At 42.7% G+C, this 12374-nt stretch overlaps 1 protein-coding gene across 2 annotated transcripts in view; it reads left to right on the top strand.

Moving 5' to 3' along the window:
• ZZEF1 (zinc finger ZZ-type and EF-hand domain containing 1) overlaps window positions 1-12374 on the top strand; it is a 139099-nt gene that overhangs the window by 104637 nt on the left and 22088 nt on the right. For both annotated transcript variants that reach the window (XM_074388376.1, XM_010343702.3), the window contains exons 40-42: window positions 6023-6300; window positions 6725-6899; window positions 7467-7599. In XM_074388376.1, the coding sequence (XP_074244477.1) occupies window positions 6023-6300; window positions 6725-6899; window positions 7467-7599 (586 nt within the window). The remainder of the gene's footprint in view (window positions 1-6022; window positions 6301-6724; window positions 6900-7466; window positions 7600-12374) is intronic.

Here is a 12374-nt window from a genome sequence, read left to right as displayed (position 1 = left end):
AGATGTCATCTTTAATCTGCTTCCTTTGCCTTTTTTTAAACTTTCAAAACATTGACATTTTAAAGACTCTGGACAGTTTAGATATGCCTTCATTTTTCTTTTCAGTAATTTTCTAGACTATTCCTGCATGTATATTTTTTCCATATGAACACTAGTGTCATTTTTATCATATTAAAGAAAAGATCCTGTTAGCTTTTTCACTGAGCTGGTAGCAAATTTATTTATTAATTTATGAATAGCTGACAATTTTTACAGCAGTCTCCCAGTTTCTCTAGTAAACAGAAAGGAATCAAACACAAAGCTAGCAGGCTACTGAAACAGGACTTCTCAACGTGGCAGGGCTTTGGGGAAGAGAAGGTTCCCACAGGACCCAAGGTTTGGTGCTCAGATCTTGGAGTCCAAGGACTTTTTTTCTAGCAGTTTGCCTGGAGATGCTCAAACTCGAAAGAATCAACTTTTACATGGGAGTTGAGGCTGATTTATAAATCAGTCACAATTCACAGGGGTATGTGTCTGGCAGGAAAATCAATATGGGTTCCCTCTTGTTATGGAAATCCTTCCAGAAGACTACGCTGTAGCTCAGAAGGTTATATGGTGCACGTGGAACTAGAATGAGGAGAACAGGATGTTTTAAAGATGTGTTTCTGTTCACCCGGGTGAATGGGCCTTACCCAGCAGCAGCACATCTGTATAGGGAGCTAGTAATGCACCTCTGAAATCAGCACCCTCAGGCTTGGACAGCGCAGGCACTGTCCTGGTCTTTGCCTTCCCTCCCCAACCTTTGGAGACTGAGCAGGCACATCAGCCCAAGCCTTTCTTCTCTCTTAATACCACTGATTCTGCTCACTTCAGTTGCCTCTGTGTCAATTAGAGCCGCACCTTTTCCGTATCTCACCGGGCAGTGCGTTGAGCAACCCTCTCTTGGGGTGGGGCCCTTCTGCAATGGGCTGTTAGCCTTTTGTGTTGATTTTACCCATTTCACTGTAAATGACCTTTTCCTGGCTTGGTCTCCACTGTGTTATACCCATTTGTGTTACAGGCAACCAGCTTACTTCTCATGGGATGAGCTGGTTAACTGCTCCGTGCCAACCAGCTGTCCCCATCCCAGCCCTGCTCCAGTGCACATTTTCCCCGCCCCTTCCTAAGTTCTTTTCACTTTTTTTTCTAATCATTCATGAAGTCTGTATCATATTTCTTACCTAAACATAGTTGTAGTTAAATTTTTACCCACTTTTTTCAGCCTATATTTCTATCTTAATTAACCGTGTCACTGTTTTACCTTTCCTCCCAAACAAAATGAGACCTTTTATTCTTTGACAAGATGCTTTTATTTCCCTCATCATATCCTGTGTGGAAACTGTCTGATTTTTTTGACCAAATGTTTTCTTTTTACCATTGGAACTCAGATGTTTCATTAAACTGTGTCAAAATAGATATTCTCTCTGTGAGAAAGGTTTTGTACAATAATTTTTCAAAAGATGTTCTCTTTCTATGTTCCTTCCCAGCATCATTTGCTTTTCTGATGAAAACTCCATTTGTACTTCTGCCGAGGAAATGCCCTTCTGCCATTGTTTGGCTGTGTTCTGTATCTGCCCCATTTGCATCTCCTGGATGCAGGGTATTCCTCTTTTTTTCTTTTCTTTTCTTTTCTTTTTTTTTTTTTTTTTTTTTTGAGGCAGAGTCTCACTCTGTCTCCCAGGCTGACAGGCTAGAGTTCAGTGGTGCGACCTCTGCTCAGCTAACTACATCCTCCGCCTCCCGGGTTCAAGCGATTCTCCTGCCTCAGATCCCCGAGTAACTTGAATTACAGGCGTGTGCCACCACACCCTGCTGATTTTTGTGTTTTTTTTTTTTTTTTTTTTAAGTAGAAACAGAGTTTCACCACGTTGGCCAGGCTGATCTTGAATTACCAACCTCAAGTGTTCTGCCCACCTCCGCCTCCCAAAGTGCTGGGATTACAGGTGTGAGCTGCTGTGCCTGACCAGGGTGGACCCTTGAATCTACCCTCCATTTTGTCTTCAGTTTGGTCATATTTTTCATGGGTTTATCTCTTGTTCTGAGAGATTTCATTAAGTTGACTTTTAAAAATTATCACTGAGGTTATTTTCCCCGATAATCTTTTTTTTCTTAGCAGGCACTTCGGAGGGGAAGTGATTAGTTTTATTTTAGTGTAAAAATGCCTAGATAGAGTCCTATAAGGAATACATAAAGAGCTCTTACAACCCAATAATAAAAAGGCCTCTATCACCATAGGTTACTGTATCGCCAGGTTAGTTTTGCTCGTTATGAAACTTTACATAGGTGGTGCATTCCTCTTGTGTTTGGCTCTTTTTTTTTTTGAGACAGAGTCTTGCTCTGTTGCCCAGGCTGGAGTACAGTGGTGCAGTCTCTGCTCACTGCAGCCTCCGCCTCCCGTGGGACTACAGGCACTTACCATCACATCCAACTAATTTTTACATTTTTAGTAGAGATGAGGTTTCACCATGTTGGCCAGGCTGGTCTCGAACTCCTGGCCTCCAGCGATCTACCCACCTCGGCCTCCCAAAGTGCTGGGATTGCAAGCATGAGCCACCACGCCTGGCCTGTGTCTGGCTACTTCTGCTCAACATTGTGTTTGTGAGAAGCATCCATGTCATTGTGGTTAGTTTCCTTCATTCGTTTTCACTGTTTTCTAGAATTCCATTTACCATACTTTCAAAGTTTACTATTGCTGAGTGTTTCCAAACTGGAAATTCCTGCAGACAGTACTATGAGCACACCCGAATGTGGCTTTTGAACATCCAAATCCAGGCCACGCTTGGTCTGCCATACAGTTTCTGTAATGTTTGTACCAGTTCACACTCCCACAGCGACACGTGAAAGTTTTATTTGCTCCATATCCTCTCAAATTTAGGAACAATTTCAGACTTACATAAAAGTTGAGAGTATTATTCAAATAATTTGTTGCCTGAGAGTATGTTGCCAAGTTCATGCTGTATTCTCCCCAAATATGTTAGTGTGTGTTTTCTACAAACAAGGAGATTCTCCTGTGTAACCAGACAGCAGTCATCAAAGCCAGAGAAATTAACATCAGTACATGGCTACCATCTAATCCTTAGTCCCTATTCAAGTTTCACGAGTTGCTCAAAAAATGTCTTTTATGGCAGGAGGATCAGAATTAATGTATAGGCCAGGCACAGTGCTTTGAATCTGTTATCCCAGCAATTTAGAGACCAAGGTAGGAGGATTGCTTGAACCCAGGGTTTCTGGACCAACCTGGGAAACATAGGAAGACCATATCTCTACAAAAAATAGAAAAATTAATCCAGCATGGTGGCACACACCTGTACTCTCAGCTACTTGGGAGGCTGAGGCAGGAGGATCACTTGAGCTCAGGAGGTTGAAGTCGTAGTGAGCCAAGGCTGCACCTCTCTACGTTCTAGCCTGGGCAACAGAGTGAGACTCTGTCTCTTAAAAAGAAAGAAAAAATGTGTAGCATTTTGTAGTTGTGTCCTTTAATCACATCTAGTCCTCAACAGTTACCAGTCTTGCCTTTCATGATCACAATGCTTTTGAAGATTACAGACCACCTGTTTTGTGGAATATCTTTCTCTTTGGGGTTGAAGTTGTCTGAAGTTTCCTCATAATTAGGTTCAGGTTTTGCTTCTTGGGTAGGAAAGTCACAGACGAGATGCTGCATTCTCACTGCAGCCTGTCAGGTAGAACACAGTTTTCACGTATTTCATTACTGATCTTGCTTACTTTGATCACTGGGTTAAGTGGTGTCAGTTAGCCTTTTCCACTATCATCTTTCCCCTTTTGTTGTTAGTAAATATTTAGTGGGTAGAGTCTATGAAACTATGTAAATATCCTGTTTCTCATCAGACTATTTAGTTAGTTTTATCAGAATGGGTTAACGATTTCCTGTTTTACTTCATGAGCTATAATTCATTATTCTAATTACTTATTTTGACCATATGAACCCATTCAGGCTGACTTCTATGTCCTTTTGACATATCCCCATCATTTCAGGTACTTCATGAATTCTTCCTCCCCTAGCCCTAGAATCAGCCATTTCTCTAAGGTGACCTCATGCCTTTTGGTAGAGGATAGTATTTAGAAATGAAGTTTGAGCACTAGATAGGTTAATTGCTGTGTCACCCAGGCTGTAGTGCAATGGGACCATCTCTGCTCACTGCAACCTCCGCCTCCCAGATTCGAGCTATTCTCCTGCCTCAGCCTCCCACGTAGCTGGGATTATAGGCGTTTCAGGTGCCCGCCACTACACTTGGTTAATTTTTGTGTTTTTAATGGAGATGGAGTTTCACCATGTTGGTCAGGCTGACCTCGAACTCCTAACCTCAGGTGATCCACCTACCTCAGCCTCCCAAAGTGCTGGGATTACAGTAGACTCTTGATATGGATACCTCCCCACAACACTTGGGTCCACCTCTCTAATCCAGGTTGTCCCCTTGCAGTGAGACCACCCTCACCCACAACAAGCTGCTACTCAGTGGCAACACTCTCTTTATGCTGTTTGGACTCTGAGCCCCTGTGCCAGGCTGAACTCCCCACACGGATGCCCTCACCTCTCCTCTTAGGTTTGGACAGGCTGCCCTTCTGTGTTGATGCCCTCCTCGCCTCACTCGGAGCCCAAGCTCCAACTCCAGAGGCCTGGGCAGTCCTGGGCTTGGGTGACTCCTTTACCCCACCTGTGCTCTGACTCCTCTGCCAAGCCCTCTCCATGGAAACTCCATACCCTGCTTGGGTTCTGACACCCTGTGGCCTATACCAGACCAGCCCCTGCCTAGGTACCTTCTGAATTCTTCTGGGACTGTGACACCCCTACCAGGCTGCCGTTTCAGGGAGACACCTTCTTAAGAATCACTTTTTATTTCCAAGAACTTTTTGTTCTTTGATTGCTTTGTATTCATATTATGGATATAGTGCCCTCTTGAATCACTCTGAGGATAACAACTCAAACATTTTGAAAGTTTTCTTCAGTTTTTTGTGTTATTTTTTTCCTCTGGAAAATAACAAATGGCATAAGTATAGAAATGTTTGTACCAGGCTATTGAGCTGAATATTTTTTATAATAATGTAGAATTGAAAACAAAGTGTTAATAAGTTGCAAGACAATATTTAAAGAAAAATAACTTTAAAATTTTTATTTTACGTACACACACGTGTGTGTGTGTGTCTGTGTTTGTGTGTGTGTGTGTGTATGTTTTGTGTTTGGGTTTTTTGTGAGACGGAGTCATGCTCTGTCGCCAAGGCTAGAGTATAGTTGGCATGACCACGGCTCACTGCAGCCTTCACCTCCTGGGCTCAAGCAGTTGTCTCACTTCAGCCTCCCAAGTAGCTGGGAGTACAGGCATGCACCACCACACCTGGCTAATTTTTGTATGTTTGTAGATACGGGTTTCACTATGTTACCCCGGCTGGTCTCGAACTCCCGGGCTCAAGTGATTCTCCCACCTTGGCCTCCTAAAAGTGCTGATATTACAGGCGTGAGTCACTATGCCTGGCCTGTTTTACATATATCATGTAAATATGCATAGAAAATCATGTAAAAAAAGTGCTGGGATTACAGGCGTGAGTCACTATGCCTGGCCTGTTTTACATATATCATGTAAGTATGCAATCATGTAAATATGCATAGAAAAAGATTGAATGGCTGTTCATCAAACTTAAGAGTTGCTATCTATCTCCTAGGTGTGGCTGCAGGGAGGGGATTTAGGGGAGCTTTAGATTTTGCGTGTTTCCAAATTATTTAAATTATTGTACAGTGGACATTTTGGAAGGTAGGGGGAACCAAATATTTAAGTTTGTTTTTCAGGGTAAAGGAATATTAGAAGTAGGATTGTAAGATGAGGTCTGAGGATGTTTATTTTATAAATGATTATACGTATGGCATTTAGGAAAGCCACGACATGATTCTAGCACTAGGCCAGTTGTAAATAAAGCAGGAGGGGATATAATATTTAGATGCTTTGGTTGTGTGGATTTTGTACTGAACAGATTTCTCTCCCTCTCTTGACAGGGCCCCACAGTTCCCCTCATAGACCTGGAGCACGTCCTTCCACTCATGTTTCAGGTTGTCATCTCAAATGCCGGCCACCTGAATGAAACCTACCATCTCACCCTGGGTCTTCTCGGCCAGTTAATTATCCGTCTTTTGCCAGCAGAGGTAGACGCCGCAGTCATCAAAGTCCTCTCAGCCAAACACAACTTGTTTGCTGCAGGGGACAGTTCCACTGTGCCAGATGGCTGGAAAACCACCCACCTGCTCTTTAGCCTGGGAGCTGTGTGTCTGGACAGGTAGCCTGGGTTCTCGCTCCTCTAGCCACCTGCCTTCTACCCACCGTGGTGTTTGTTTAAGTTGAAGGTCTGGCTGTTGATTAATTTCAGTGTGCTACAGTTCTGTTGTCTGAGAGTTTTGTGGAAATAGAATTGGGTTCATGAGCAATGCTGTCAACCCACATTAAAACTGTGCTTAACACCAGCATTAACACAGCTGAGCAGTCTCAGCACTGGCTGCTGATTCAGCTCTCTGATGAGGCATATTCTCATTTTTTTTTCTACGAGCAGTAAGTGTAGGCTTTGAGGTTGAAGAAAATAAATCTGTTTTCATTATAAAAGTAACATAACTGCAACATGAAATTTGGAAAACAGAGATGAAGGCAAAAGCTCTGATGAGTTTGGAGCCCTGTGTCCTGCCCCTAATGGAGCTCTTGCCTTCCAGCCGGGTGGGCTTGGACTGGGCGTGCTCCATGGCAGAGATCCTGCGCTCACTCGACAGCGCCCCACTGTGGCGGGATGTCATCGCCACCTTCACAGACCACTGCATCAAGCAGCTCCCGTTCCAGCTGAAGCATACCAACATCTTCACCCTGCTCGTGCTGGTTGGCTTCCCCCAGGTACCACACTCTGAAGGCCTGAGGGCCTGGTCACCCCTTCCAGTCTTCTCTGTGCACACCAAAGTGTCTATGGCATCTGTAGAAATAGGGATAGATATCTTCGGAAGCTTTTTCCTTTGCTTGTATGCCTTGCTTTCACAGTGTTGACGTATTTTCAGGATTATGGGATAATTTATTCAATTTGCATTTTTGACAGTTAAGCCATTTGACTCACTTAGGAGCCAATAGTTGGCTTTGAGTGATAGGTAACTGTAATACATTCAATTACAAATAACTTCAAAGAACAATTGTCTTTCATTTTGGCATTCATCTTGACCTTATTTCTAATCTTCATGTCTCAACTGATTAGGACAAGGGGGCCTGTAAAAACAGGGCTTCATCCAGCAAGGACCGAAACCAGTTCTGTGCCAGGCCTGTGCCAGATTCTTTGGACTTTGAGATGAGAAGGTCTCTATCCCTGCATGCTTGTTGAAGTCAGAGGCACAAAGGATGCTGGGCTTGTGTCTAAGTATTCTTTCTGGTCGCGATGCTTGAGTTGCCCTTTTGTCTCCATCTCCCACGTTCTAGGTCCTCTGTGTGGGAACACGCTGTGTTTATGTGGATAATGCCAACGAACCCCATAATGTGATCATCTTGAAGCACTTTACTGAGAAGAACAGGGCTGTGATTGTTGATGTCAAAACTCGGAAGAGGAAAACAGGTACCACGAATAATTATTGTTTTCTAAGAATGGAAGAAAAGTGTCTAATCCCCGCATACCCTAAAATCAATGAAATTACCTTGGCTCTTGGCCTGCGTTTGATTTTTTTTTTTTTTTCAAGAGCAACTTATAGCTCCCTGAGCTGCTTTTTCTTCATCTCTGAAAAGATGTGTTGAATTGGGACAATTTCGAAAGCCCCTTTCCATGCTGTCTTTTTGTGTATCTGGCTCTGTGTTTTTTGGTTGGCTAGATACATAGGTTTGGAACATTTCATTTCTCCATTTGCCGGTGTCATTTGTTTTCTGCGAGTAATTTAACCATATTGCAGAGTCAGGTGACTACATGGAGTCAGGTGGCTACACTTAAAATAATTGTATTAGCATTCATGTAAGTTTCCATTTTGTTTTATCAGTAGAACACTAAAAGTATTGCATCACAAATGCCCTTCTGACTTAGTTTGCCAAACCCCAGGCAGTCTGTAGTATCTACCTATTACGTTACCAGTTCTGGTGAAGCAGTCTACATTTTCACTCCGCGTCAGCATTAGTGTCTGCGCTGTTTTCATGAATGTGAATGTCTAATTTCTTTTCTTTTGCATGTGAACATCCATTTGATCCACGACCACCTGTGGAACAGATCATCCTTTCTCCATCGAATTATCCTGGCACCTTTGTTGAAAATGGACACACATGTGTCTGTCTATTTATGGATCTATTATGTTTCCTTAATCCATATGTCTTTACTTTAATACTATACTTTTTTGACTATTGTAAATTTATTTATTATTTGTTTTTGAGACCAAGTCTCACTCTGTCACCCAGGCTGGAATGCAGTGGCATGATCTCAGCTCACTGCAACCTCCACCTCCCGGGTTCCAGCAATTCTCATGCCTCAGCCTACCAAGTAGCTGAGATTACAGGCACACATCACCATGCTCAGCTGATTTTTTGCAATTTTTTTTTTTTTTTTGAGACGGAATTTCGCTCTTGTTCCCCAGGCTGGAGTGCAGTAGCACATTCTCAGCTCACTGCAACCTCCACCTACCGTATTCAAGTGAGTCTCCTGCCTCAGCCTCCCAAGTAACTGGGATTACAGGCAAGTGCCGCTATGCCCAGCTAATTTTTGTTAGTAGAGCTGGGGTTTCTCCATGTTGGTCAGGCTGGTCTCAAACTCCCAACCTCAGGTGATCTGCCCACCTTGGCCTCCTGAAGTGCCGGGACCACAGGCATAAGCCACTGTACCCAGCCAATTTTTTGTATTTTTAGTAGAGACAAGGTTTCACCATGTTGACCAGGCTGGTCTCGAACTCCTGACTTCAGGTGATCTGTTCACCTTGGCCTCTCAAAGTGCTGGGATTACAGATGTGAGCCACCACACCTGGCCTAATGTCTATATTTTTAATAGAGATGGGGTTTCACCATGTTGGCCAGGCTGGTCTCAGACTCCTGACCTCAAGTGATCCACCTACCTCGGCCTCCCAAAGTACTGGGATTACAGGCATGAGCCATCACACCTAGCCAGACTATTTTAAATTTGTATAAAATTTTGAAATCAGGTCTTTTAACTTTGTTCTTTTTCAGAATTGTTTTGGCTCTTCTAGTTTCTTTGCCTTTCTGTGTAAATTTTAGAATCAGCTCCTGTAGAAGAGTTTCTATAAAAGAGCCTGCAGGAGCCAGGCTCAGTGGCTCACACATGTAATCCCAGCACTTTCCAGAGACCCTATCGCTACATAAAATAAAATAGCCAGATGTGGTGGCATGCTGTAGTCCCAGCTGCTTGGGAAGCTGATGTGGGAGGATCGCTGTGCCTGGAGCTCAAGGCTGCAGTGAGCCATGATCGCCACTATAGCCTGGGCAACAGAGCAAGACCCTATCTCAAAAAATATAGAGACTTCTGGAATTTTGATTGGCATTGCATTGACTGTATAGATTCATTTAAGGAGATACCTTAACAATACAGATGCTCCTCAATTTATAATGGGGTTATGTCCTGATAAACACATTATGAAGGCTGAAATATCATTAAATTGAACCATTATAAGTCAGGGACTGTCTATATTGAGTCCTGGCCCATGAGCATGGTACATCTCTCAGTTTATTTAGAAAATAAGTTTAGATTTCTTTAATTTCTCTTGGTCCAGCACATTGGGGTATTAGCTGTCTTCTCTTGTTTTCTAATCTTGGCAATTTATGTCTTCTCTTTTTGTTTCCTAGATGGCCTAGCCAGAGAGCTACGAAGTTATTTTATTTTCTCAAAGGACCAACTTAGGTTTCATTTGTTTTTCTTTTATTTCTCGTTGCTCTTTCTTTGATTTTTGCCCAGATTAACTGCTTTATTTCTTCTGGCTTTGTGTTTGATGTGTTGTTACTGCTTTTCTGGTTTCTTTCTTTCTTTCTTTTCTTTTCTTTTTTTTTTTTGTAGAGGCAGGGTCTCACCATGTTGCCTAGGCTGGTCTCAAACTCCTGGACTCAAGTGATCCTCCTGCCTTAGCCTCCCAAAGTGGTGGGATTATAGGCATGAGTCTTTTCTGGTTTCTTTCTTTTTGAGATGGAGTTTCACTCTTGTTGCCCAGGCTGGAGTGTGATGGCGTGATCTCAGCTCACAGCAACCTCTGCCTCCTGGGTTCAAGCGATTCTCCTACCTCAGCCTCCTGAGTCAGCTGAGATTACAGGCACATGTCACCACATCCGGCTAATTTTTGTAGTAGAGACAGGGTTTTACCATGTTGTTCAGGCTAGTCCTAAACTCCTGACCTCATCCACCTGCCTCAGCCTCCCAAAGTGCTGGGATTACTGGTTTCTTAAGGTAGGAGTCGTCACTGATTTGAGACCTTTCTTCCTTGCCAATAGAAGAATTTTAATTCTCTGCATTTCCTTCTAAATATGACTGAGCCACATCTACAATTTTTTTCTTTTCCAGTGTCCCTTGGATTCAGTAGGAACATCCCACAATTTTTTATATGATGTATTATTTTCATTTAGGTCACAGTATTTTCTAATTTATCTTGTGATTTTTGTTTCTTTGCTCTGTGGATTATTTAAAAGTTTGATATTTAATTTCTGAATATTTGGGGGATGTTCCAGATATCTTTTGGTTATTGATTTTAGGTTTAATTCACTTGTGGTCAGAGAGCATATTTTTAATTAGTTCAGTCCTATTATGATTATTACAGTTTATTTTATTATCCAAAATTAGGTCTGTTTTCATGAAGATTCCATGTGCACTTTAAGAGAATGCATGTACTGTGCTATTGGTGGAGTATCCTATAGGTGTTATTTAGGTTGAGTCAATGGATAATGTTATTCAAGTCTTCTGTGCCCTTACTGATGATTTGTCTGCTTGTTCTAACAATTACTGAGAGAGGACTATAGAAGTTTCTAACTATAATTGTATGTTTCTCTTTTTATTATGAAATGTCCCTTTTTCTCCCTAATGATATTTCTCATTCTGAAATCTAATATTTATATAGCCTCTCTTGCCTTTTTAAAAATAGTCATCCCTTAGTATTCTCAAAGGGTTACTTCCAGGACTCCCCACAGATAGCAAAATTCATGGCTGCTCAAGTCCCTTACAGTTGGCCCTCCATATCTGTGGGTTTTGCATCCACAGGTTCAACCAACCTCAAATCAAAAGTATTGTTGGCCCTTCATATCCATGGGTTTCACATGTTTTTCATCTTTTCACTTTAACCTGCCTGTGTCTTTAAAGTGGATTTCTTGTCTTGTTTTAAAAAATCCAATCTGATAATCCCTGCCTTTTAATTGATATGTTTAGACCATTTACACTTGCTGCAGTTATCAAGATGGTTGAATTTAGGAATATCTTGTTTGTTTGTTTGTTTGTTTGTGAGACAGAGTCTCACTCTGTCACCCAGGCTGGAGTGCAGTGGCATGATCTCAGCTCACTGCAACCTCCACCTCCCAGATTCAAGCAATTTTCCTGTCTCAGCCTCCCAGGCAGCTGGGATTACCTGTGCCTGCCACTATGTCTGGCTAATTTTTGCATTTTTAGTAGAGACAAGTTAGCTGTGCTGGTCTCTTACACCTGACCTCAGGTGATCTGCCCGCCTTGGCCCAAAGTGCTGGGATTACAGGCATGAGCCACCCTGCCTGACCTAAGATGGTTGAATTTAAATCTGCCCTCTTCTTGCTTGTTTTCTATTTGTCTCATTTATTACGTACCCTTTTTTTTTTTTTTTTTTTTTTTTTTTTTTTTTTTTTTTTTTGAGACGGAGTTTCGCTCTTGTTACCCGGGCTGGAGTGCAATGGCACGATCTCGGCTCACCGCAACCTCCGCCTCCTGGGTTCAGGCAATTCTCCTGCCTCAGCCTCCTGAGTAGCTGGGATTACAGGCACGCACCACCATGCCCAGCTAATTTTTTCGTATTTTTAGTAGAGACGGGGTTTCACCATGTTGACCGGGATGGTCTCGATCTCTCGACCTCGTGATCCACCCGCCTCGGCCTCCCAAAGTGCTGGGATTACAGGCTTGAGCCACCGCGCCCGGCCTACGTACCCTTTTCTCTTACTCTCCCTTCTTTTGGATTGAGTATTTTGTTTTATTTTTCTTTTATTTTTCCTTTTCTTTTTTTTTTTTTTTTTTTTTTTGAGACGGAGTTTCGCTCTTGTTACCCAGGCTGGAGTGCAATGGCGCGATCTCAGCTCACCGCAACCTCCGCCTCCTGGGCTCAGGCAATTCTCCTGCCTCAGCCTCCTAAGTAGCTGGGATTACAGGCATGCACCACCACGCCCAGCTAGTTTTTTGTATTTTTAGTA

The sequence above is a fragment of the Saimiri boliviensis genome, chromosome 17, assembly GCF_048565385.1.
Source record: "Saimiri boliviensis isolate mSaiBol1 chromosome 17, mSaiBol1.pri, whole genome shotgun sequence".
Lineage (NCBI taxonomy): Eukaryota > Metazoa > Chordata > Mammalia > Primates > Cebidae > Saimiri > Saimiri boliviensis.
The sequence above is the reverse complement of the archived record's forward strand: the minus strand, read 5'-3'. Positions and strand labels throughout refer to the sequence as shown.